This window comes from Osmerus eperlanus, chromosome 6 (assembly GCF_963692335.1).
Source record: "Osmerus eperlanus chromosome 6, fOsmEpe2.1, whole genome shotgun sequence".
In the NCBI taxonomy this organism is placed as follows: Eukaryota; Metazoa; Chordata; class Actinopteri; order Osmeriformes; family Osmeridae; genus Osmerus; species Osmerus eperlanus.
This window is the reverse complement of record NC_085023.1, coordinates 16,820,933-16,848,162: the sequence shown is the minus strand read 5'-3', so window position 1 is coordinate 16,848,162 and position 27,230 is coordinate 16,820,933. Positions and strand designations below refer to the sequence as shown.

The 27,230-nt window shown below is 40.5% G+C and overlaps 2 protein-coding genes across 11 annotated transcripts in view; both read right to left on the bottom strand.

Annotated features, from left to right (window-relative positions):
- Positions 1-17,666, bottom strand: part of LOC134022434 (sorbin and SH3 domain-containing protein 1) — a 36,387-nt gene extending 18,721 nt beyond the window's left edge. Inside the window, exons 1-13 of one of the 7 annotated variants that reach the window (XM_062463960.1) lie at positions 17,521-17,666; positions 9,556-9,598; positions 8,842-8,937; positions 8,277-8,393; positions 7,350-7,459; positions 7,051-7,198; positions 6,125-6,297; positions 5,961-6,021; positions 5,694-5,768; positions 4,305-4,340; positions 4,086-4,188; positions 3,175-3,289; positions 1,938-2,021 (exon numbers count right to left, since the gene is read on the bottom strand). In XM_062463960.1, coding sequence (XP_062319944.1) covers positions 1,938-2,021; positions 3,175-3,289; positions 4,086-4,188; positions 4,305-4,340; positions 5,694-5,768; positions 5,961-6,021; positions 6,125-6,297; positions 7,051-7,198; positions 7,350-7,459; positions 8,277-8,393; positions 8,842-8,875 — 1,056 coding nt within the window. In that variant the 5' untranslated portion in view covers positions 8,876-8,937; positions 9,556-9,598; positions 17,521-17,666. Of the gene's footprint in view, positions 1-1,937; positions 2,022-3,174; positions 3,290-4,085; positions 4,189-4,304; positions 4,341-5,693; positions 5,769-5,960; positions 6,022-6,124; positions 6,298-7,050; positions 7,199-7,349; positions 7,460-8,276; positions 8,394-8,841; positions 8,938-9,543; positions 9,599-12,042; positions 12,355-17,520 lie in introns of those variants that run through there. The other 6 variants (XM_062463958.1, XM_062463954.1, XM_062463959.1 and 3 more) reach the window with 6 other exon arrangements.
- Positions 17,667-18,341: 675 nt separating this feature from the next.
- pik3ap1 (phosphoinositide-3-kinase adaptor protein 1) lies at positions 18,342-25,250 on the bottom strand. 4 transcript variants are annotated; one of them, XM_062463951.1, is made up of 18 exons: positions 25,109-25,250; positions 23,892-24,317; positions 23,543-23,736; positions 23,313-23,457; positions 23,017-23,159; positions 22,773-22,905; positions 22,474-22,670; positions 22,089-22,260; positions 21,923-21,994; positions 21,347-21,577; positions 21,178-21,240; positions 20,831-21,045; positions 20,587-20,659; positions 20,321-20,488; positions 19,934-20,004; positions 19,519-19,619; positions 18,846-18,926; positions 18,342-18,803 (listed from the first exon to the last, which is right to left on the bottom strand). In XM_062463951.1, the coding sequence occupies exons 1-18, from the start codon at positions 25,134-25,136 to the stop codon at positions 18,770-18,772; spliced, it is 2,547 nt and encodes an 848-aa protein (XP_062319935.1). In that variant the 5' UTR covers positions 25,137-25,250; the 3' UTR covers positions 18,342-18,769. The 4 variants fall into 4 exon arrangements, with proteins under 4 accessions (XP_062319935.1, XP_062319933.1, XP_062319934.1 ...); XM_062463949.1 differs by having other exon boundaries at positions 18,342-18,926; XM_062463950.1 differs by having other exon boundaries at positions 18,342-18,926; positions 20,321-20,482.
- Positions 25,251-27,230: the final 1,980 nt, after the last annotated feature.

The following is a 27,230-nucleotide window of genomic DNA, read 5'->3' as shown; positions in this document are numbered from 1 at the left end:
GTCAGCCTTCTATGAACTATGACCACAGGACTATAATGACCTATGTATTGTATCCACTTCTAGACCACTGCGAGCTTATGACCTTTCCTTGTGTCAACGGTCGACCTGACTTTTCAAGGATGTCGCTGTATGGTAATGGGTTGTTAATGTGCCTTTCACGAGATGCGTGATTTGTTTTTTATTCTTTAAAAAAAGTGCTTTGTGACTTTAGGTGAGCACTTGTCTCTTGTTCATCAAGGATAAGAAATGGCCATGCTGTCACTTAGGGCCAAGTATACAAACTGGCTGCCACAAGAGCCTTATAGAGTCAGTTCTTCATTTAAACTCATGAACACTTATCTTCCAGTTACCTCTAGTCACTAGGACCGAAAAGAGATATGTCAGTCAAAGACTATTGAGCCAGTCTGTCTAGGCCAGCCTTAAGGGTCAAATATTACACATACCGGGTGTAGCTTTAGCATTGACTGACGTTTCACAGGGAGCCAGTCATCAAACTGAGCTCATCTGGCAAATATCCAAATGCCCCAATATCTACCAAGGGAGAGAGCTGGTTCCATCACTACTACCAGGCTCCTCATATAACTAGGAGTTGGAGTCAGACATGTCTTTCGACAGATCACCCCCCCTTGACTCAAAGAGAAGGCTGGGAACTGGAGATTCCTCCCATGTGTTTAGCTGACGCTACAACATGATCTCACAGCCGAGTCAGTGGTGCCGCCTCATATGATCCAGGGTGTGGTTTTCCAGGCAGACTCGTCGGAGGTTGGCCCTGACTGTCATAGGGCAAGGAGACGGAACATCTGTTGGTGGGAAAGCCAGTCTTCCAGTCCCATATAGCCTGGTGCCAAGACAGGCAAGTATTTGTCAAGCTTCTGTACGTCTGAACATCTACTGATTCATCGGTGACTGCATGTCCTCAATCAGATCACTATTTAATACACCAGAGACAGCATGTCTTTCCACAACTGCCCTGGACTGTCATGTAGTGCTTGTGCAGGCCTGATGCTGTCTGACTGAGGTGTTACATTAGTCTGAGTCACCTTGGCCAGTCCTCTGGCCTGTGATACTGTATGTGTCCTCATTTGCAGGTTGCCCATCAATGTATAACACCACATTTTGCAAGGGTGCTGACTTAATGATATGGTACAACAGGCAAGGTGCCACGGTTGGTACAGCCGCCAGGATCTTGTTGTAAAGGACAACTATGGCCTAATGCCTGGTGGCCCGACAACAGCTGGGATACATTAATTATTCTTTACCATATAGAAAAGGCAGCTGGATTGCGTGGGTTTATAATTAGACTCACAGCATAGACAGCATGTAAAAATGTAAATAATCTTAGTCACTCAGAATAAGAGCCATTGCTCCTGTAGGTAGACACACAATGGTCTACAGACTAAACCAAGCTTACATAAAGTTATTTTCCAAACTTACAGAGATTTGCAGGCAGCCAAGGTAGCCAAGATAAAGGATTTGGAAGAAACCAAAATATCTCATCTTATTTAGGGGCTCTTTGTAAGTGTAAAATATAGGGAGACTACAGTATGGTGTATGAATGAAAAAGGTTCAATTCAATTATTTCCCTTTTCACAAGGTTTGAAAACAATGCCAAGCCACAATGATAACATATATACAGTACAAAACATGGAATGACATGGCCACACACACAGTTTTGTCATACGGTGGTCGCTGAAAAACCGACAATACTGTTGTTGAAGAATGGCAGTGACTTAGGAAATAGAGGACATCCTATAGTAAAACTTGTAAAGTGCAAAACAAGATATTGTTGTTGATCATTCAGTTCAGGTTTGAAGGAGTGAATTGGGGTAGAGTTTGGAGTAGTCCTTTCAGACAGACACTGTTTAAGTATTTAAACATAAATGTTATCACATGCATGATTTATTACACTGTCACTTTAAAAGATTGTGACGACTTACCACTTTCTCAAAATCCATCTCTGAAAAGAATCTATACCAAGGCTCATTCTCTATATCTACATCTTCTGGATTTAAATCCTGAGTCTATAGGGGCATGGCAATAAGGAAAAGAGGAGAAAGACAGAGAAGACAGTTCAGATAGCACAGAATTTAAACAGAAACACAATGAGGCTATGGCACATTAATGATGGAATCCACAAGACGTAATGAACAAGTTCTAAACACGAGAACACACTTTTATACGGGTACAGTCTTATTCTTTGTTTTTTTACCATAACATTAGTCAATCATATATTTTTCTGTATTTGTGAATTATTATCCAAACACTCAGTAACTTAAATATCTGCCCAAAGATCAACTACAATAAAGATACAACGGACGAGGTGAAAAAAAAGGACCAATCGGAGAGCTACAACTGCCAAGACACCATATGATTGGCCTTGTAGGTGGAGAGTCAACCATGGACAGAGACTGACCATGTCTACTAGGTAGCAGTCCAGAAAACAACAATACCTTGTTGTCATTGTCTCCCGTATGTGGTGCCATAGAGAGTTGGCCAGAGCTGCTAACAACATCTGTTGGTGCAGTTGAATTGAGTTGCAACTAAAGTGATTACATTATTATGTAATCAAATAACTACACAGTGTTCCCACCCTGTACCTCTCTGGTCCTCTAGTCTATATTTGGGAAAGCTGTGGCTTGTATGAGCTGAAGTAAATGCAAATGCAGCGAATCCTTTCCTTTCAGGCACAGTTTGTTCCGTCGTTTTCCTTTGAATATTCTCAAGAGCCAGGCGGCACGTCAAGGGATAATGACCTATTTGGTGAGGCTAATCACAACTGGGGCTCCTCAAGGACATCGGATGATGTCACATGACTCATTCACCAAATCTTTACGAGTACATTGCATATTTCCTCATGAAAACGCTGTGTGTGTACTGTCCTTGTCCAAGCAGAATCCATCAAATAAGCTTAAGTTGAACACTAGCAAGACAATGGCTATTCTTGTAAGTGATACCTCCACACCACCAACAGAAGCTAGGGTCATCTGTCATTGTAACAGGAGCCTCTTTAGGAATGTTGTACACATGGCGATTCAGTCTGCACATACGTCGCCTACAGAGCTGTCCTAGTTAGTAAAGCAGCCACCTAAGCTTTTATAGGGGTGGAACAGCTTACACAACATGCGTAGAACTGAACAGGCAAACATAAGCGTGGCAGTGAACTGGCTACCATACCGTTTTCTCCAGTTTCAGCACCGATGATTTTCCTGGCTCGTACTCAAAGATGCTCTTGGGCTCGGCACGGTACTTCCTGGTGTCTACCTTCTTATCCGGGGGCTCCCACTCATTCCTACAAGGGGGGAGGGGAGAGAGAGACAATCCTTATCACGCAGTCTCCATGGCAACCGGCTATGGCTAGTTTTTGGCAGAAGTCCTTATCCACAGCAGTCTTTTATAACCCCCTCTTTGCCTCTTTTTCCCACTCCGTCTCTTTCCTTCTGGGCTATATAACACAAAATCCAATTTACAGTCATGTGTTGAGTCACTAATCAAATCACGTAAACAAGATGACAAAAACCAGAGCTCTGCATTTCCTGAGAGAAAACTGAATGTATGTTCAGTGCCATCCGTTTCATCCACTGACTTCAAAACGAAGTCCGGTACAAATGCTTTCCTATGATTAACTGTTAGCTGTCAAACATAATGTCCCAGTGGTGCATAGCATATTTGTCATAAAATGCTACCTCCACAAAACAAAGGTCACGGTCAAAGAAAAGTGTGTGAACAATGAAGAGACGAAATGCATGGATACCTGGTCAAACTGTTTGGAAGATAGAACAAGCACTAATGATGTGGCGAGGCAGCCAGGAACGCAATCTACAACACCAGCGAGCAACAGTTTATCCTCTATCACCTGTCCTCCTTCATCACGCCATCACTCATTCTTACACGCCTTACAGAGAGGATTTTCTTTGTCAGCACCACCATAAGGAGGGTGTCTACCCTCATCTTATATGACCAGGGGACCTGACTGGGTGACTAGGTAACCCTGGCTTTCAGTCAAAGTCACTAACAGACAACTGAGAGACAGATGCGTGAAGGCCATGGTAAATAACACAACTGTACTAAGCGAGAAAACGACCAACCTTTTGGCAGGTTTGAGTGAAGAGGACCGCGTTGGCACTGGCATTGACTGACCTCTGGACTCTTCTACTTCAGCAGCACTTTTTGAACGTGGCACCCCTTTTACTGAAAATAGACAAAGGAGGGATCTGGTCGATAAAATGTCTGTTAATTCAAACAAGACCATGTTTATTTTCGGGCTACTGAACACTTTGATGACTGTCGAGACAGTCAAAACTCACCATCTTCCAGATAACCAAAGGGAGAGGGACTGTCATCTGAAAACAACAATTTTAACACTTACATTTGCTTTCATGAATCAAGAATCTGATCCCATAGTGAGATATTCAACATATCCACCAGAGGTTGCTGTGTAGTAATGCTACACAGATGATTAAATAGTGTACCTAATCTTGCCAAGATTTTATGAGCACAGCTAAGAGTGTCAAGTTTACATATGTTATGTCAATTGTGTGGCATATGTGCTACATATAATTGCATGCATGATTAATTACAACTACATATTACTAGAACCAAATTACAAGCGTTTGAGTTGCATGCATTGCATGAAAAGCCATGCAAAAGGTAGGCTTTAGATACAGTATTATACTATAAGCCAATTGTACATTTTATGAGTCTATATAGTCATACATGACGGCTTTAATAAAAAAACAAATTTCCAACACATATAAGTCCCCTGCATGCCTTAGCTTCCATTAGTTTAGTACTGATAGTTATCCTAAATGTGTGAGTGCTTTTCAGAGGCCATGGAGTGCTTCAAAGCACTTAGGAAAAAGCCTCATCTACAGTATCTAAAAAGAGAGGCTATCGATCAGCCTTCATGATATGAATAAGTAATGCCCAGCAAGGTAATCTGGGAGTTGTTCCCTTAGGGTAAACATTCTGGCTGAACAACTAGATTGACAAAGGGATTTATTGACAGAGAGATGGGTGAACAGAAACATCAGGTTGTCTTAAAGCAGGGACAATGCAGGAGTAAAGCATGAGTGAGCTCCCAGTAAAGTTCCAAGTTCACTTGCTAACATATATGGCATTATAGATAATTTTATAAACACAAACATACAAATATCTACTGTACACACATTCCTAATACACATAACTGTTACACATCAGGTTATGAGCACACTTTAATATGCAGAGACATTCATGTGCATTCATGAACTTCCTGTGAGTCTTGGGTATGTCTGCTAGCTCATGATACTGGTCTACCATCTAGTGGCTAAAAAGAGTCACTAGGTTTAGGACCCGTTTATGATCTTTCTTCAAACAAGATTAATGCTGTCTCTTAGTCATACCACTTTTGTAATCAAGTCTAGAAAAGTTTGATTATCCCTTTACTTCCGTTCTACTACACACAAAAAAGGAATTATTGTAACAGATTTTTATGATATACATGACATTTCACATAAATTATTTAACTTCAACTTTAGAAGTTGGAAATTATTTATGTGAAAATGTATCACATAATCACATTACATATTTTTTAAATGTATGGTAATGCTTAGCAACTAAAAGAGCTTGGACATGTGGTGCCATATTTTAGATGAGTGAGGATATTACAGATTAGTAAAGCCAATGGGAGACATGGAGCTGTTACTGCCATTGGATACCTGTAGTTTTCATCTGCCTGTCATAGGATTCTGGGAAAATGTAGGTGGGGCGATATGGGTTTTCCTCAACAGGCTCTGAGTGTGATTACGAAGAGACAAAACACACGTGACAAAAACGGACTCACAAAAACAAGCGCACAAACAAAAACACACACACAAAGACAAGCACACAAACAAAAACACACACACAAAGACAAGCACACAAACAAACACACTTACAGGACCCATCATATCAGAACTTCAGAACAGCTGAAAGACTTCCCTTACCTGGAATTCGGTGAATCTGTTTAAACATATTCTTGTACCAGTCCTTCGACTTCTCCGTGTTCTGAAACATAAAGATTCAAAGATCATTCTTAGAAAACGTAATAAACTCCAGAATGAACAAAAAGCCTATCAAACTAGAGCAGTTGTCTTAGTTCCTGTCTTACCCGTACAGGCACAATGGGCTGGGTGAGTGGGCACAGGGCAGGAGAGTGCTGGGACATCCTCATCCTCTTGCCGTCCATATCTGGGACTGGGATCTGAGAGGCCCTATGGGGGTCTCTCTCGGTCCCGCCTACAGGCCTTGGATCAGGGGATTTGTCCCTCTCTGGTGTTGGGTCTAAGTAAAGGCAGAGAACAACATCTAAGCAAATAGAAGCTTCGAAACAGAAAACTGAGTTTAATGCCAGTATGATGCTCTGCTCATCCTCATAAATTTCCAAAGAAGTGTAATGCTATGAAAAATATAATTTAGGTGGTGGGCATTAGCATTCACTATTGGTCATATGAGATAAAAAAAAAGATTGAAAGGCAAAATACACATTTCAATGAAATAATACAAACAACATATGAGACTGGTACTGTATGGGCTGTTCAAGCAAAAATGAAATATTCCATTAGCACAGCTCATAATCCACACACTGGGCAACATGACTCATTCACTTGATGCTGTTTTCAGGTATTGCCAGGAGTAAATACATTGAGCGTGCTGAGTCAACTATTCAGGCAGTAGGGGGTGGGAGGAGCAGATGGCTCAAACTAAACAGGAAAAACAAATATTGTCTGTCATGAACATGTTCTCTGGTGGCTAGATGCAGACATGAGCAGATGATCCACATGCTGTATGACATCCGAAGAACACGAAGGAGATGGTATTACGGAAGTTTTAGCGCATACCTTCTAAATGAAAAATATGCTTCTGTTGCTCTGGGAAAGATAGAAGTGAACAAGGCAAAGACAGTGAAATAAAGCTAAAGTCAAGTCTCAGTATACAGTACCTCCTACTGGTTTCTCCTTTGCAGAGCTTATAACAATCAAAGTTTACATATTATGAAGCAATGTTGCCCTTAAACAGAACTATGCTAGCCCTTACCTCTGTGGTGTTGAAGCAAAACTATGGTTGGGTTGACTGTTGTGGTGGAGGGGTAAATAGAGGGGGCCTTTGCTGGTGATATAAGATGATTCTGAAGGTCAGAGGAGGGGGGACACTGAAGCTCCTCTGTGCTCACAGGTGAACTTGCCTGATGACGAAGCAAACGTCAACAACATGTTGATGTACATATTCCATCTGTATGCTTTTTCATCAATCCACATATTATACAACCAAACTGTTTCCTCTTTTTTCCTCCATGACTCTCTTACAAAATGCAAAATGTTTGGATGTAAACAAACCTGGGATAATGTGTTGTTTACTGTAGGTAGATCAGCTGTGATGTTGTTTACGCCTCCCTCTGCCAATCCTGCTTGAGCACTTTCTCCATTGATTTGGCTGGCCCAGCCACCTGAAACGATTTGGCAGTTCTTTTAGTTTTGCCAAAAGCAGCACTGTAGTGTCAGTATCCCCATTCTGAGAAAGCTACTCGATATTTAGTAGTATCTAAAATACTGTATCCTTTGTCACTTTGCAATACACTTGTGACAAAAAAGAAAACTGTTAATTAATCCCCAATGAAACGAATCTCTGGCTGTTCCCGCTGGAACCAAACACTTACCATGGTGGTTTTCCATCTACAGAGATGCTAATATCCCCATGGAGGAAAAAAAGATTCTCCCACAATCTGTGAACTTTGTCATCACAACAAGGCGCCTATTCAGTGCCCTGTAAAGGCCATTTGTTCCACTGGCCTTTATATTCAGGCTCAACAACAATTAAACCATCACCCCCAAAGCCTTGGCTAGCCTCCAGGCCAGTTCTAACATGCTGAATACAACAAACAAGTCCACAGTCAAGGCCCTGGTTCCAAAGTGCAGTGTGGGCAGGACACAACAAAAAGCTGCTCTGACAGGCACATTAAAATATGAGAAGGGAGTGTAAACGATTAGGACATAAAAACACCCAAATATAAACGCACTTCTAAACAGAAATCATAACTCACATATCAAAACATACAGAAGTTAAATATGAACATACATTTAACCTCTTATAAGCACTTTTTCGATTGTGTAAAATACAATTAATTCACCTCATTCTCACATTCCCAGCGTCTATGCAGACTTGGCCTCTCTTACCTCCTCATGGTATCTTATATCACTGTAGAGAGTGATACCTCTACATTATCCAGAGAATGCTAGCCAACCGCTGAAGTAGCTGAGACTTACTTGGAGCTGTGTCAACGTTGGATTCTTCGCTGATGGAATCCTCATCATCTATGTGGATCAGAGTGGCCCGTAAAGTCACTACTCCCTTGCCTTTGCACACCCTCGAGGGATCCAACTCTAGGAAAAGGATAGACAGGTCAAATCATGCAAGCTTCATACAGTCTGTGAAGCTCGTCATCCCACAAAGTCAAGCAGCAATCATACTGGATCTCAAACATGGCTATTTTCAGTAAGATTTTCAGTTATCGCCATGGGACAAGATTTTATTGCTTCAGGCCTAGTGGGAATATATCATACTTCATGCCCTCAATGACTGTAATAGAACTTCAACATCAAATCCAGGCCACCAAGTGATTGTGTTCCACATCATCAGGTAAAACATCACCAGAATGCCATTAGCTTTAAATGAGCACTCATTATTTGTGTGAAGTATTAGTGCACTAGTTAGTATTCAAATAGTCCGCCTAACCCTCTACAGTGTGTTGGAGGTGTCATTCAGTTCAGCCGATAAATAATGAATGAGCGGGAGAAGAGGGGGCAGTGAAGGAGTTAATCAGCTCCTCACCTGAGGCAGGAATCAGGTCAGGAGAGCCTTTCATGCTTCTCAGAGGGGTGATCCTGACTGCAGCAACAGAACGAGGGCCGGAGGGCACAAAAGGAGCTGATAAACACACACACACACACACAAACGCACAAATACACATGTACACACACATGCGTATAAGTCGTGGGAGGGGACAATAAAGTGTAATAGTATTTTTTACATATTGATCATTTTGTATTGATCACTATGATTCTGAACACAGTAGCCATGTATTGTATAGTATAGCCCTCATGGAATTGAGATAAAGGCACCATTTAGGGGAGACAACAGACAGACCATGTGATGTCAAAGGGGATAACGGAGTCAAGAAAGACAGATTATAGGAAGGAAGGAAGGCTACTGACAGAAAGAACCTCTCTGTTGTACCAGTAAGCTTTATAAAGTGGAAGACAGTGAAGCACTGTCTTTCGTGCATAATGATTCAATAGAGATACTTTATTCACTTACTTTATTTATTTAAGTTACTGTATATTGTTATGCTGATTTGTGAGGTCAATTAAAAATGAAGCACTGATTAATGACTGTGTAAGTATCAATACGTGTGATTATGTGCTATGTATCAATGCTGCATGTGCACACCCTACACAACCCAGACCCCACTGGCATGCATGTCAATCATAAGTAAACACAATTATTCACCAATAGTGATTAAAACCAGCTTACTGCAGGACTTACTGGGGGATATATTGTATCTCACACTGCCCTCTGCTGGAGAGGCCTGGAAAAAGGAGAAAAGATTGAGTATTATGTTGACAAAGAATTCAGCACAATATGGCATAGCTGTCAGCAGGATATTTTTTACGTGATGGCAGCCGTTTGGCTCAGACCATTACTGTGCAGGGTAGACTGGAACACACTGTGAAAATGAGATGTCTGAAAACACACTGTCCCACAGCCAGCATGTATCATTTTCATCAATCACTTTAACACTGATCTATGCTAGCGGTGATGCATATAATGGCTACATTTGGGACCCGCATCTAGCTAATGAGAAGGTGGCACGCCAATGGTAGCATTACACGCTGAAACAGGATCCACTATGGCAAGACTTGAGAGGAAACTCATCAGCTCTCACCCTACATCCTCACCATACACACAGTTTGCCTACAACACAGTAACCTATTCACAGTATTCTTAGAAAAGTTTTCACCTCATTAGTTGAATGATAAAGCACAATGTTGTTGGCGAGAAAAACATTCATCTCCAAACTCTCACAAAGGCTGAGGGAATTCACACATCAGAGTGTCTAACAGCTAATGAGTCCTCCAGTAGACAAAAAAAGACATGGGGGGGGTGAGGACATATGTTAATCTGAACTGCGTCAGTAGAGCGTGCAGGAAAACACCAGGACACCTGAAAAGAAGCAGTGAAACATTCTCTCTGCAGTTGCCAGGAGCCTCACTGTAACAATGCAAGACGACTGATTTAGGAGACACTCTAGGAACACATCCATTTCTATAGTTGGAAAAGGGTGGCTGAGTTAAGGCACAAAGGCAAAGAAACACGTGAAATGGTAAGAACCCCCACATGCAAATACATGCAAACACACACCCCACATGCAAATACACGCAAACACACACACACACACACACACACACACACACACACCACATGCACATCAAATATGCTTACCAAAACAGTTCTAAATAAAACAGGATATTTTTGGACAAGACCCATGGGTAAAAGTAGACCTAAATAATCAACCCACCTTTGAGCTAAAGTTCAAACAAATGCTCCATAGTAAGAGATAATATTTGTATATTATCTATCTATAACCTTAGTTTATTGAAAGACTGATCCCCTTCAAGATCTCTAGTGTCACAAAGAGCCCACACATCAATGATCTCAGACACCATTTATGGAGGTGACATCTGTTAATTTCCAAACAACAGAAGAAAGCTTATACTGCAGCAAACAAATAATTTGTTTCTCAGAGCTTAACTTGCTTCTCAAAAATATTGAATGTAAGAAAAAGACGGTGTTATAAAAAGAAGAAACTGTCTCTCAGTACAGCTACAGTTATTGAAGAATGTGAGAAATCATGGCATACACCACATAAACATATCAGAGCACTCCATTCCATTTTAGGAAGGGATGCCTCGGAAAAGGCCAACTGAGAGAGAGAAAAGAGAGAGAAAAGAGAGAGAGAGAGAGAGAGAGAGTGAGAGAGAGAAAAGAGAGAGAAAAGAGAGAGAGAGAGAGAGAGAGAGAGAGAGAGAGAGAGAGAGAGAGAGAGAGAGAGAAGAAGCCGGCACTAGCCCACCAGTGTGGGGACAGCCAGCCATGTCCAAGCCAAGATAAACATGAGACTGATAAGCTGTTATGAAGCACACTTCTTTCACTTAAGTCTTTACCTACAGTAAGAACATTCCTCTCTCATCTTCCACAAAAGATTTGACTGAAGAACAAAAAGATACTGTGCTAGATAAAGAAACCCAAATGTATTAGAAGGTCATTTTGGTTTTAGATAGGGTTCTGAGATTTTAGATGTGAGGGCTTCTGTGGGTCATTAGCTTACTACTGAAGGACAGGCCGTTGGACAACAGCTTTCCGCAACAAACTTCTATAACACATGGTCCTTGGTCAGTCAGTCAGTAAATCAGTCAGTCCAAAGCAAGAGGGGGTTGAAAGTAAAGCCACAACAACAGACAACGGACAGCAAGACTCACACTGAGATCATGAGGAGTCGACTGCTCAGTCAAACTTAATGAGACAAGTGAAAACACACAGGCCTGATTTTCCACAGAGTGTGATTCCTTCCTAACCGAGAGTGTTTCAGTACTCAATGTTGATATTATCAGCCAACATTCCTGGCACTAGCACAAACCACAAATTCCCTTCAGCTCAGCCAGCAGCAAAATCAAAAATCACCTGAGCTTTGAGTCAGACATAGCACCAATGACACACTATGGTACACCATGTACACCGTACACCATGTGAACATTCAGAATTGCATTTGCAGAAAGTAGTCTATACCGTTTAATGGACTACAGTACAATGCAGGACATACAGTATTGTCTACATTGTTTTAGCCAGTTAAACACAACATGCTACCTATCACCCATTCCGTCATACAACATATTAACTGTTGATGGCAAGAATAAACTATACAATCTCTTTCTGAAAAACAGTCAATGACGTTGATGTTATTAGTGACATTACCTAACTGAGGGCCATTCCATACCTACTGTGCCAGATTACTTTCACAGCTCAGTTCAGATCTCAGTCTTGAGTACAGTAGGAAGCTCATCCAGTCAGACAGCCCATGTGACACTCTAGACAGACTCTTTCTGTCTGACACTCAAGCCAGACTCTCTCTCTCTCTCTCTCTCTCTCTCTCTCTCTCTCTCTCTCTCTCTCTCTCTCTCTCACTATCTCTCTCTCTCTCTCTCTCTCTCTCTCTCTCTCTCTCTCTCTCTCTCTCTCTCTCTCTCTCTCTCTCTCTCTCACTATCTCTCTCTATCTGTCTCTGTGTAAAAAACCCTGAGACAGTCTTGAGGAGGTGAGACTGGCTGTTCTCTGATTTAGGTGCCCACATCTGACCTTGGGCTGCTCTGGGGGAGTGGGGGAGGGGGGGGTGAGTAGACTGCGGATAAGGAGCCGGGGGGGTCTGGCCACTCTCAACAGAAGGCGTGTCCCGATTGGCCTGTCACCACATGCCACCTGGGAATGTGGCACCTACTCAACAACTGAAGACCATCAGTACATAAACACATTCTGCCCCCAGATCCCTCCTGGCACAAATTGGACATCTGAGGAGATCTGGAATTAGCTAGTGGACCCTCTGGACAACGGCTAGGGAAGCAGAGTTCAAGAGCCAATCTGTTTTACTCAAACTAACTAGTACTAACTTAAGTACCATACACTGTAATAACACATTTGAAATGCATTAAATTACACATTGATTGAAATACTGATCTACTGAATGTCATTTTAAACCCGATGGCAGTGAGCATGAACAGCTGTTCTGAGCTGTTACAGTCTTTTAAGCGTCACATGTTTAAACAACTCTATGTTTACTTCCGAAAAATTAAACAAAAGATAATGCTACCGAGAACTCAAACAATGATACCTATGACCAGGGATTCCTGCACTATTCCTCAGAAGAGAGTAATGTTAACACAAAATAACTCATCACGAGGTCTGGTGTTCTACAAAAGTAGAGAAAGAGCTCTTACGTAATGCCATTTGACTTTTGCTTTGTCAACTAATAGCAGAGAGAAGAGAAGCTGTCCAGGGCTCAGTGTAGATCCCATAAAACAGCTCCAAACAAGGCTCGAAAGGGCCGCTCCAGAGCAGCAGCTTATCCCTCTAATTGAGAGGACCCCCTCTCTTCCATAAACAGCTTCCACACTGGCTACAAGCCGAGGGTTCTACGCATTCCTCAATAGACACGTTTGATGAGCAGAGGCCATGGTTTTAAACAAAGGCGTACATAAAAGGAAATGCATGCACCTGATCATTTTCAAGTGCCTTTCGCGTAAGAATTGAAACTGAATCCTAAGATATGTCTTTTCAAATGTATATCGTCTACTATTAATGAGTATGATGAGTGCTGAGTAAGCGTTTCTGTTTTGGTCAGTGCTGTGCTTCAGGATTCAAAGCATAGTTGTTGCAACTACTGTAGTATGTCCATGAAAAGCTCTGACAGTTATTGGGCGTGACGATGACCAGATCCCCAGGGCAGGGCACGTGTGAAGGTGGAGAAGGCGCTGGCTTTTCACATGGACACACTGTCTCACATGGACATTTTTAGAGGGCCAAGCTGGGCATAGTCTGACTGCCAGGGGTTTTAGAGCCAGTGTAATAAGAAGTTCAGTGAGCTGACAGTTTACCAAGGACAATACATCTCCATGGCAAGTGAGCACTCCAGGCCATGCTCCAAGAGAAAACAAGTTTTTCTAGAGAGGACTAGCACTGAATTTTGTTTTACTTGTTGTTGAAATGTTGTCAGAGGTGCAAGCTTGTTTTAAAATAGGGCAAAGTGAGGTGAATGTAGTATACTTCATATGATGGGTATGTTCCTGACTGTTTGAATTGAGATGATTGACAATCCTCCCGCAAATTTGAAGTATGCAGATTCCTATTGGCTTAGACAATGGGGACCACCCGTTTGTTTTGGGAGCTTTGATGACAATTCATGTTATTGTTTGAGAGAGTGTTGAAAGTGTCCCCGTATTTCGAGGGGGATGTTTTGACTCAGATGTGGAATGGCAGCTTTGAGTGTTCTCTGTTACTTATAATAACTCTGTGAGTGCTTATGTGACAGAACTGCTTGATTAAACTGTCATGAGATACAGCACCTAAACATGTCTATAAACAGCAATGTGATAATCCACTCATTTTAAGTGCTTTGCTAAATGTGGCCTTGTGAAAATACCACATAAGACTGCCTCCATCATGAGAAATGTCTCCATCTTTGTCTGTGCCAAGAGTGTCACACACTGTCGACTTAGTCCTAACAGATAACCCTGATACAATCACCAGAGTCGGGGGATACCAACAGACCCGACACCTTAAAGAATGACAGCATGACTGTGTTTAGCACCAATGTAAAAAGACAGTAACGGCTGCCTTATGGAAACTGTATGCTAATACTATAATGACAACAACTGCCAAAAAGTGTTTGTGCCTTTTTGTGTCTCTTATTTCCTTCATTATTTTCCTACGCAATACAAGCGTGAAGAGCGACAAATCTATCGTCAAACCATAAATTGCCTATTCAATTTCTTGTTTACTTGCTTTCATTGGGGGGGGGGGGGGGGGGTTCTTTGTGCACACAGACCCTGAAAAGCCAAAGCATAACACTCAAGCAGCACTATCCACTTCGTCCAATAGAAGCAGATGGGGAAAAGGGGGGAGGGAGAAGGTTGCTAAGCAACGAGTTGTAACATTAACACAGAATGAAAACAGAAACCTGGTGTTGAACATCCGTCTTCCTGAAAACCCATCAGTTATTTACTGCAGAATAAAGACATTGGTGTTTTCACACTACACTTTCCATCTAGTGAACTATGTGTAAATATATAATGTATATTTAAATATCTATGCTATGGAGGTATACAATTAAGATAAATGAACAAAGAAATCAAATAATCTACAATTCTAAAGAACCCAGATATTTCATGTTCATGGTATCCATTCATAAGAACATGGAACTTTGAATGAACCATTCACAGAAGCTCTGCAAAGCTGACTGCTGGGACATACTCATCAATGTTTGTCAGTCAATCATTTCATTAAGATGATCTTATTTTGAGAAATAATAAACCTTTATGACCTTTTACTTCCATCACTTCAGTAGTTGTGTGACAGGACCTTAACATGCCATTATCTTACATAGATGCCAGAAGCTAGTTCCAGGGAAATGAAAATGAATTGTTACCAGAGCAGTACTTCAAATAATGGGCAAGGATAGCCCCTGTTTAAATCATTATTAAAATTAAAGTTTTAAGATTTGTGATATATGGTTGTTGCTCCCCAGTCCAATGGGTATTCAAGTAACATGATTCTAAACAGGGTTTATAAAATATTGACAACTCAATATAAATAATTAATTATATGGCTTGGAAGAGTCTAAGCAGCCAAACATAAACAATGTACTCCAAATATTACAATAGTCTATACTTATTAAGTAATATGCCACCCTATGTGGTGTTGGAGAAGTGTTTGAGCTATGGCAGTAGGAGCTACGAGTATGAGCTATTATCTACGGCATTGGACAATGGAGGCCTACAGTTAAATGTGCATTTATCTGCCTGGAGAATACTACAGAGTACAAACTAGTGCGACAGTAGAGTCACTGATTGCAGAGTTACAACTACATCCATTCAGGATATTGATCCCAGAGCCAGGTTCATGTTGAGTGTCACGTCAATGAGATATAGTAGACAATGACACCGCTGTTGGAAGGCTAGACCTGATTCACCATGGCTTGCCAAGCTGACAGGTGGGCTTGGCCATTCCTCTGCACGGTAGTAGTGTGGTATAGAATCACAGCACTAGGCACAGCAATGCCTCTGAACAACCGGATTTACAGGTTCACATGGTATTCAGTGGTCCACCGAGCTAACAAAGACAACTTTGATGTAAAATAATGACATAGGAACACGGGTATGTTTACACATGTAAATGAACATCGGGTTAGCCTTGCACTCCATCCTGAGAGTCTTCCCACAGGATGGTTGTTCACTGTGTACAGCATCACAGGCTGATCAATGCTCTGATGTTAGCCAGGAGTTAATGTCACATGCACTCAATGTGGAAGCCCCGGGCCTATTTGTCAAACAACTGATACAAATTCACTGTTTAAATACAGTAACTACAGGGCCAATGAGAGTTCACTAGACTTTGTTCCTTTTGTATAGTTAGACCACATATTTAAGCTTTAAGATTCCTATATGTTTAATGTATGCACCTTCCTGCCAAAGTAAATTCCTTGTTTGTGCAAACTTTCATGGCGATTAAAACCCTTTCTGATTCTGATTCTGGACTACTGTAGTACTTATGTAATAGAATATGGTTCGGTGTGTCTTGATTGTGTAACCATGGAGTAGCCTGGCATTTTGGCCCGATATGTCCATGAAAAAAACTTGGATTGGCTTGAAAAGCTAAACAAACAGTGAATTATCTAAATGTGTCTGCCAATGTAAAGTATGTACCATGTACCATGTACAGATATGGTTAGAGCTTGCCTAATAGTGACATGTGAGGGATATTGACCTTTTTGCCTTTAAAAATGTGTGGCACAGTGTGTACGGGGTCCAATAGATAGCCTTGCCATTGATCAGTTATCCTGCAGTCCACTGCAATATGGGTCATTTTCATTCATACTGCTGTCTATACGTGTGTGGATATTGCATATTCGATACTAGTGGTGCCCTGTTTTGTATTGTCACGTTGGTCGTTCACATTCACAATTAGAGAATATTTGTATTGTCTAAGGTTTATGCAGTAGGCAGTAATGATACCCAATGCCCACTGGGCTACTGCAGACAAGCAAGAGATACCCCTGGAAATAAAAAATAGTCGGGTTCCCTGTTAGCAAACGTACAGTATGCCGCATAATGTGCATGCCATTAAGTCGGTATAGGTAAGCAAATCTACAGTAAACAATGTGCAGCCCTCAACTTGTCAGAAGAGAATATTATTGCAATTATTTGATGGTGAATGGCCTTCATTTCGGGACATTTAAAATGCTTATGTTGAACAAACAAAAACCCAACAACCCATAACAACATTTTGATTATTTCATTTTTCTATTTTGGATATAATGATCAGTGCACATGCGAGGATGTAACGGTCGACTAGCGGTTCTTCTCTGGACTGCAGTACGGCTGTCAAAGAACAAGGCTGTATTTTTTTTGTCCCGGACCAAATTTAGTGGCATTTGTGTCCCATCCGAAATACAAGATCACAGTGAGATGTAATGGGACAGAGTTCTTCACTGCAGTACATCAATGGGACAGAATAATCCCACAACATTATGGTACAGAATTAAACAACATCATACAAAGTCAGCAATTTTGTTGCCAACGTACACTGGATACAGAATTTACTGAAGCCCTCTGTATTAGGGATTCTACAGTATCAAACGGACTAAACACTACAACAAACCAAAAGGACAAACATGTAGCTTACCTCTAAAGAATGGCAATCCAGTGTGCCAAGTCGATATTTCCAAACACGCGGCACTGAGGTCCGTCCTACAATGTTTCAGTCAATTACTAACCCGGCTCGCTCACACCCACTGGTCTCATCAGCACGTTGTACCACATTAGACTGCGTTTCCTTGCATGTGGGGACAGCAAAGGGGAGGGATGATCTCAGGAGTCCTTAGATGCTTACATCAGTAAAAAAAAAATAGCCTGACCTCCAACATAGCCAATATGAAATTTAGCCTACTTGAAGATGCTTGTGGTTTAATCAAATAAAAATACTATAAACTTGGCAGCCAGCCTCTTTGGGTTTGTTCGTTTACTTTTTAAAAGACTATTAAAACTAATTTAAGGCTTACCTGTAAAAAACGTCGACAAGTCGAATATAACACCAATATGCAGCATTATTATTGGTTAGAAAAACACAAACATTAAATATGAGCACATCGAAAGCATTTCAGTTTTCAGATTGGACTTTGGGCCCATGTCTAAACCAGCGTTAGAAACCTGAACCCATGAAATGCACCTAGTGTAGACTAATGCAGAGCGCCATCCAGTGGCCAGAGTTGGCAACGAACTATTTGCCTGCTTTTATCATGTTTCAGATAAATCAAGTTTCATTATGTGATACATGTCTATACAGCACAGATGCTATGTTGTTACATGAAACATGATGTTCTCTTTTACTGTTTTACTCCAAACCTAATGACTCCAATCTGTTTAAGTCTTTAATGGAAATGGTAAATGAAGATTTAAATCCAACTCAATTGATCCCCACCTGTCAGATCAGAAATGTATAGAAAATATGTACTTGTACTTTATTTGTCACTTTATAAGTTCACTCAAATAACATAGCTTTGCACTATTAACTTTATCCCCTTTGACAATGCAACAGGACATCATCTTTTCAACACATCCTTTAAAAATATGATAACACATCAACAATATCAAAATTGTGATAGGTTCCTTATTTTATACAGTAAGACAGTAAAATTATCTGTACATGCGTAAATTATATAAAACAAACAAAAGAATACCAAAGACACACTGTAATCTCGACTCTTCACAACACAAATGTATGCAGTTACAATGTGCAAATGAACAGTGCAGGTGTGTGATGCAGCTTACATATCTAGAAATGTTGACCATTCACTCCACATCTAGTTGTATTTTCTCACATCATTAATTTTAAAACTATCCTAAAAATAAATTTGAAGATGTCAGCAAGTAGATCATCGTGTTCTACGTGGTATGGAGGGTGGAGAGGTGTCTCTATGTGATGGTCTACGTGGTATGGAGGGTGGAGAGGTGTCTCTATGTGATGGTCTTTGAGGAAGTGTTCGCAATGGGCTTGATACGTATCGCTCATGCAGGATATTTTCTGGAACCCTTGCAAACACAAGAAATTACATTTTTTAAAAGCTAGCTTTGATATGTATTCTTATTTAGCCTCTATTTAACCAGGACAGGCTCAATAAGATACACAAATTATTTTTGTGACCATGTATATCATTTGAGCTGGAAAGAACATTTGAGAGTAAAACCATAAGGACATAGATGTGGTTATTAAAGGTACAATAGGTACGAGTTTTTCAGTTAAAAACCTTTGTCCCCTATAAACATGTTGCGTAAACACATATGTCAGAGTCTAAAGTTACAATAAAAAACGGCAGGAAAATAATTTTGTTTGTTTTAAAGTTCATGTAAAATATCACATGGCCAAAAGTGCTTTGGTGTCTTTACACTTGAAACACCTTTTAACTGTAACAGCATAGTCAAAGTGTTAGTTTCCTTTTCATTATTTCCTGTTATCTACCTTTAAGCACAGCTTATAGCGTGCTCACCAAGGATAGTTATCACAGAATTTGTTTTCTCCGAATTCCATTTGTTTGTTTAAGGTGGTTTATGATGTAAGATCACAGTTGCTGATGTATGCTGATAGAACTACATTGCTTGAAATCATCCCGTGTGGATGTCTTACCTTTCTGGTACTCTTGGAGGGATCCTAGGTGGGGGAAGGTTCGGGGAGGCCTCAGTGGGTCGTGGGGGTCGAGGTGGAGGAGGGAGATAGTCTATTGCTTCCTATTGAATGGAGCAAAAAGTATACACTGTGTATCATAAATACAACAGGCAAAACATTCTCTATGTGCCTAGTAGGAATTATTATTCATTAATGTATTATGTATGTTAATTGTAAAATGGAACCATGGGATTTTGAAGCTTTGAAATATACATTAAAACTTCACCACTGGATCTTTTAAATACTTTTCCCCTTAGGAGTCACGTGTTCATTTGTATGTGACACTTTGCTCATCCAAACAATTCATTAGAAAAGTGACCAAAAAAAGGGTTCTCTGGACTGAGACAGAGGGGCTTTTGAGGAGTCAGTTGCTCACCTCAAAATCTGGCTCTGTTCCACTGCTCAAGCTGATGGTGCTATGTGTGCTGAGTCTGTTACTTCCACTACCTGAATACAGCAGAAGGTTGGATCTGAAGTAATCAAAAACCGTAACCAAACTAGTACTACAACTTCAAAACTTTTTTTTGCATAGAGACTAAGCCCCCACACCCACTCAAACCACAAGCAGGTGTCAGTTCTAGTTCTCAGATCTAAGATACTGTAGAGGCGTAGAGCGCAACAAAGCGTGGAAACCAAACAGACAAGAGGAAATAATGGATACATTCAGATCTGCCCAGCCGTTTATCAAACATTGTATTGATTTTCTGATTGCCCTCCTGATGAATACTGGGATCAACATGGCTGCAGGGGGCTAGGAACTCACTGGAGGTACTGGATGTGCTCCCTTTTTGCCAGGTGCCTCTAAGGATTGGGTGGGGCACAGGAGGGGGTGGGGCCATGACCCGGGGGCTGGACTCATACACAGAGCACTCCAAGGCCATGTCAGTACCCCAGGAATAATTATTTGGGAGTGGAGAGGTGATGTCTAGTTCTCAGAGGGAAGAAACCAAACCAGATCAACTACCGTAGAAGCAAAACTCAGAAGCAACATGACATGAACATGAAAGTAAAGAATCTGAACCCTCTTACCCAACTCCTTTCCCATCTTCTCCATGTCTTTGTGGCGTCTGCAAATACTGTCTCGTAATTTTTTCAAATTTTCCTGCAACATAACTTCAACACTTCATCATTCATTCTAAACATCCTGTTGCTCCTTGACAGACACGTTTACCAACTACCAACCCATAGTTTTCAATGACATGTACCTGTATCACTGTACTTCAATATCCTTAGAAATCTATTACTATTCTATCTATTAGTTATTACTATTGACCTGCTGAAAGCGGATAGAGTTGGATCTCCTTTCCTGGTCAAACTGCCAGGCCTTGAACTCTTGGACAGCCTCATCCACACTCATGGCCCCTACTTTCACCCTCTCTTGCAGGGCTATGAGCTGCCTTTGCCCTGGGGTCTTCATCCCAGCATAGGGATCGTGGGTGGAGGGCGGAATGGAACCGGAAGCAACAGCCTGTCCTTTCACTGGCCTCGCTAGAAGTTTGAGACATAAATGTTTAATGCCACTTTACTTGCCATGAAGAAGAAATGTCAATGTGACCATACACCCTTCATATACAATAAAATGAACAAGGGTTCTGTTTGCACTTTAAAATAATTAACTACCTGGTACAGCAGCTGCTTCTCTGGAAATATTATGTGGATTCGATTCCTCTTTTGAAGAAAACACTGTAAATGGGAACAATTTCTTGATTGTTAGATTCTTCAGTTTTTGATGAACGGTGTGTTGTCTCAGTTGTGGAGAGAGCATTGTAAAAATAGAACCGCTTCCTACCCCTTGAGATGTAGGTTTGTGGACTTTCGGGCTCTGCAACTGTCACTGGTCTGGGAATTGGGGCTGGTGGACGATTTAAGACTTCAAGGACACAGCTTGCATTTTCATCCACTGTGTCATAGATTTGGTCTGGAATACACGGATCATATGGGTCCTCCTCCTCCTCATATTGGGCTATCATTTTATCATACTCCTCCTGGGTAAAACTTGGGTGCTTTTCTCCTTCCCTCCCTTGAGAAGAGAAAGGCATACGATTGTCATGACAATTCAAATGTTCAGGTTACTTCTGTGAGAAACTCAGTTTCTCTATTGTCAAATTGAGTGATTTCATAAAGAATCTCATAGTATGCATGATATACAGTACTGCGCAAAGGTCTTAGACACACCCAATTTTTGACATGAATATTGTCAAAAATGTTTACTAAATGTATTTATTTGTCTTCTTTATTTGTGCGGCAATATTGAAGTGCAGTGTTGAGGATATTTTTGTTTAGTCTTTTCAATTAATGATTTCTCAAAGAATTTTGGCTTGACTTAAAAAAAAATTGTGCCTAAGACTTTAGAATCATTTAATACCTGTGAAAAACGTTCTTAGCATAGCTTCCTCTGAGTTAAGAGGATCTCCTGTTACTGCCTCCATGGACTCATCTGAAAGCAAAAAATATAAATGATTACCATTGCCATCACTATCAAACATAAACCAGAGGACGGATACTTATGATTCGTCACTGTAAAGTCATACATAGGTCTTCCATGTCTGGATTCAAGTCTATCATTGACTCGTAAATATCCTCCCTGCAACCCTGGTTCAAGGAATACTTCAAGATGTTGTCAGACATGGACTCATACACATCCCCATTCTCCTCCTCTGCCATGGAGTCTCTAATGTGGGACTTAAGCATGTCAGCTGTTTCCTGAAAGGGTGGTTCAAGATAGAGAAAGAAATTAACTCAGCTTTCACCATACTGGGTACAGAATACTGCTGTTTGATACTAATCTTGCGCATTGTCAAGAACAACGTGTCTGCGTAAAAGTGTTTTTTAACGAAACTGATAACCAAAGTGACAGCTAAACAGCAAACATTAGTGTTGCTGACAGGTATAAATGATTGTTGATAATGGACTTACTACATATTCATCCATGAACTGCCTTAGGTCAGAAAAGCCACTCCTCTCTGCCAGTGTGTTTGGGTAGTATCCATGTTTGTTCATCACACTGTAAGCCTGCAAGGCTCCGGGACACTGCAATAGAACTGTGGTAAGCTTTTTCAGACCGTACTTTGCAGCAAAGTGGAGAACAGTGGGAAGCTCTTCGTTCCGCTGATCTAAAAGACAAAACAGAGTTTAACATGGCATGATTCGAATATAAATGGCTATTGTTAGCTTGGTGGGAAGAAAAAAACACAGTTGTAAAAGGCAATGCTTACATGTAGCCATGTTACTTTCTTCAATCTGTCTTATTCCAAACAGCTGAAGTCCATTTACAGGCATCCTGCATTTCACTGAGTCTGTAAGCAAGGTGTCAAGTGTTTCTGTTGCTTTAGAAGTGATGTTGAATGCCTGTCGAAGAAAGAGAAAACCCATGATTGTGCTTGTGAGACAGCAGCCCCAAAACATAGTTTACCAAATGGTATGCCAATTAAATAATTTGCACTTTGTCTCAATTCTTACTTGGCACATGAAATCCATAGGACCAGAGGCATTTTCCAGAAAACTACTTATTTCTCCCATTCTTGTATAGTATGTAACAGGGCTCAAACTGATTGATGACTCGTCACTGTACAGAGTTAGTGACACCTCTCCAGCTGGCATATCTAGAAATAAGATCAAGCTTGTCTTATTTAATGCAAATTTACAGTAGTACACAGGCTGATGTGTCTGTAGTACTATACCGTGATAGTGAAATGGTAGGTTATTATTGCAAAACATCTTTTAGTACAGTATGAGGTTCACAGTTTCATGCTTACCAGGCGAAGCAACACTGACTGTGTACTCATTTTCTTGAATTCCTGTGATCCTTAAAATAACTGTGTCATTAGATGAAAACTCAACTTCTATTTTTGACTGACAGCCCAATTTATTTGTCAAGATGATGTAAAGAGTAACCTCGTCCTTTAAGAAGACATAAAACACAATCAGACATGCAGTAAATAGTAGTTTCAGAATCAACTGAATTATTAACCAAAGCCCTTCTTACCCCACAAAGTACTCTGTTTGGCTGGACAGTGAGACAGGCAGGGTGTACTATACTCTTAGTCTGAATTTGTAGAGTCTCTGAGATAATGTTGTCTTTGTTTTCCTGGGCAGAGATCTCAACCACACTCACTGGTGTGGTTTCATTCGCAGTTTTGGCAAGGGCTTCAATTTCATTGTCAGCTTCCTGTCTTTTGCCTTTGAAAGTTAAGGAAAATTCAGAATGTGCAGTAATATTTATTGTGCTGTAATATTAATATCAATATTAATTGGGATAAGTGATTATTACTTATACCAAATTAGAAAATTACTCTACAAATAGTGAATCTGAATCCCCGCAGTAACAAACGTACTGTCACTGATGGCCTCTAAAATAGTGGATATGTAGAGAGCTGGTTCATCCTCAGTATAGAGTTTCCTCCAGCTCCGCCAGTGTTCAAAGTTACAGATGGAAACATCTTCCTCTAACACACCACACAACAGAGCTACCACCCTGTGAGGTGGGTGAAGAAGTCTCTGGAATGGCCCCAGGACCTCAGGGTCACATAAAAGGTCCAGAAATGGTGATGTCAACAATGGTACAATGCATTTACTGCCATGGAAATGTTCAAAGTTATATCCATGTAGATGATCAGCTGGGCCCACAGTGTATAGGATAATGGACTTCCTGAGAAACTTCCGCGAGGATTTTAGAATTCTCTGTAAATATATTGCCCATTCCTCAGCTTCAGCAGTGTGGACAATCAATATCTCACAGTTGGGGGGGGATTCAGGATTTTCTAAAACACACAAAATGTTAACACTGAGATTAGCTGATTACAGAGGCATCATTGATGCACTTTTGTGATGACTTTACTGTCCTTTATCTATATTAAATACATTAGGAAATTAACATTTAGGAGCCTTGCTGTGTGAAAATGTTAGATTCTAGATGCACAGCACCATCTGTCTCACAGTACATTAGGTCAAGGTAACAATGCAGTACAGTCAACAGGCTAAACCACCACAGTACTACAGAATCAATATGAATATTTACAGTTCCAGTCAAAAGTTTGGAACTTTTGACTGGTACTGTACGTACTCATGTCAAGGTAACCCCTGCACAGCTAGTGAATGGCACACACCACTATCGGTCCCCCATCAGTATTCAGAGCTCGGTTCTTTCTTCTCAAGTTTACAAAAACATTTAATTTGCACAAAAGTAAACTGAATTGACAAAATAATTGTTGTGAAAGTTATTAATTAACGACATTGACGACAGAAAAAGCTTTCTGGGGTTTCGGGGTAAAACAAGTACATTGACCGATAACAAATAGCGGAAGAGTTCAAACACACTTCCTTGTTTTAGAGAATATCCTCTTACATTGTAGAAGTAATCACATTTCAAAAAGGTTAAGTTCTTAATTCAAAACAGTCAATTAAAATACACTCTACCCCACACCTGATTATTGAACAATCTGTGATTCATCCGCACAGTATGTTAAGAGAGTGATAATAGTACTGTTTAAGATTCATTCCACTTTTACACTTTTGTTTGACAATGAAGCAAATAGGTTAATGACCTTCTTACCAAATGAGGATGAGACAACTCCTTCCATATTCTGAAGTTGAAAAAGCTTTGCATCAAGTCTTTCACGTCAGTCAAACATCTGAACTGGTGTTCCCTCAGCTCTAGACGTGCACTGAAGTACTTGCTTTCTGTTCAGCTTCACTACTTACTCTGTAATATAAATAGTCTTTGTTGGTTTCCTGATATTAGGTGGCTCGGCGTCACTTCCTGAAATGCTTGTAAGTGAAAAATGGGCCAAACAGAAGTGGAAGTGAACAAGTGCATCAATGTGTCAGTGGCTGTTTCACTTTTACACTATAAAATATACAATACATTCAAGCATTATTTTCCACTTTTAATTTAATTGCATGAATTACAGGAAAGAGGTTCAGTTGTAACAGTTCACTGTAAAACAGATTAGTACTCTTTTGAAGATTTTCCCCTAGTAAACTATGACATGTCGGTGTGTCACATGGACACACCAACATGCAAAATTTCAAAATTTCATTTGCACAAACACACACTACACTACACTACACACACACACACACACACACACACACACACACACACACACACACACACACACACACACACACACACACACACACACTCACTCACACGCACACACACACACACCTGTCAATTGTGTTTTTTCGTATTTTCACTACCGTAGCAAAGTTACTCAAGTTTAGCCATGCAGTGTGCATGCTTTTCAAAGTTAAAACGACAAACAAACAGAGACAGATGACAGATACTGCAGCACAATTAACTTTTGTCTCGTGCAGTACAATTTACTGTGGATTTTTACTGAACCAATGTCTGCAGGTTGTTTTGGACTATTACCCTCACAGTGATTCCAGTGCTCCATTTCTCTGAACACATCTATAATGCGTCGTCCAGGAGCCCACGTAACCAGCAGAGGGCAGCATCCCATCACAGACACAATCATTCCAAACGTTTCATGTAACCATGATAAATTAAATTCCCTGTTGATATGTTTGCTCTGCAAGCTAATGTCATTACTCATCTTTAATTACAGTTATAAACTATGAGGCTGATGCATTCAGTAGTTTGTTGATCTACATATTTATGATTTAAGTCATGTTGTACACATTTTATAGCATATTACAGTATTTTATAGTATGGTTAATTATAATAAAAAATTGCTTTATCTACTTATTATACTTATTGTTATGCATCAACCAACCAAAGCAAATTCCATGTATGTGAAATTAGTTAGCAATAAAACAGATTCTGATTCTAATAATGATGATGTTGCTTTGTGCCAAGAAATCATTCTGCACTTTTTTATTGCCTTAAATAACTGATGGTATTTATTTATATTCTGACAATCCACCCCTGCAAAATAGGTTGACTTTTTAAAAGTTATTACAAATGCTTACCCCCTGACTTCTAAAACACCCTATTGAAGAGTCGGGTGATCCTTGACCTGTCTCTAAGCACAATTTCCTGTGGAAAAAATCCCTTAATTTCTATTAACTCAGCTATTAGCTACCATAAGCATGACCGTACCTTTACCTTTTGTTTGGGCTCTCTCAAAACCACTGTCTATTAAGTGGCTCAAACCAAATCCCTGTAGTCTGAGTTTAATAAGAGAATATTTTGCTCCTATATTTTAACCTTGTTATCCAATATCCTGTCTTTTATTCCTCAGAGTATTTTCAGCACATGGCTCTGACCCCACCAGTGCCAGACTTAGTTCAGAGGGGAGAGACCAGGCCTCCAGACATTTCAGAGCACAGTTAAAGCACTTGCTTCTGATTCAATGTTTCTTGTCCAAAAAGAACTATGCTAGTATGACCCCTTGAGTAGTTAGAGCTGTCAGGTCATGAAGTAAAGTAAACGTGCATGTGACTTGGCCATTTGAAAATGGCTCTGTTATGTATTTGGTTGGTGTTGTTAGGTGTTGTTAGGTTCTGGCCTCATGTTTGAGAAATTGGACATAAGTGACTACAAATGTATTTTCTGAAAAACATTTGGTAGGTAGCCATTGACATGGTAAGGCCAGTCGATCTGTACTGTACTTCTCATATTACAGCCATATGGTCATCTACCCAGCTCACTTGCTGCACTTCCTCATTGCCGTACTGATCTTCCACATATTTGCAATAATAATAAG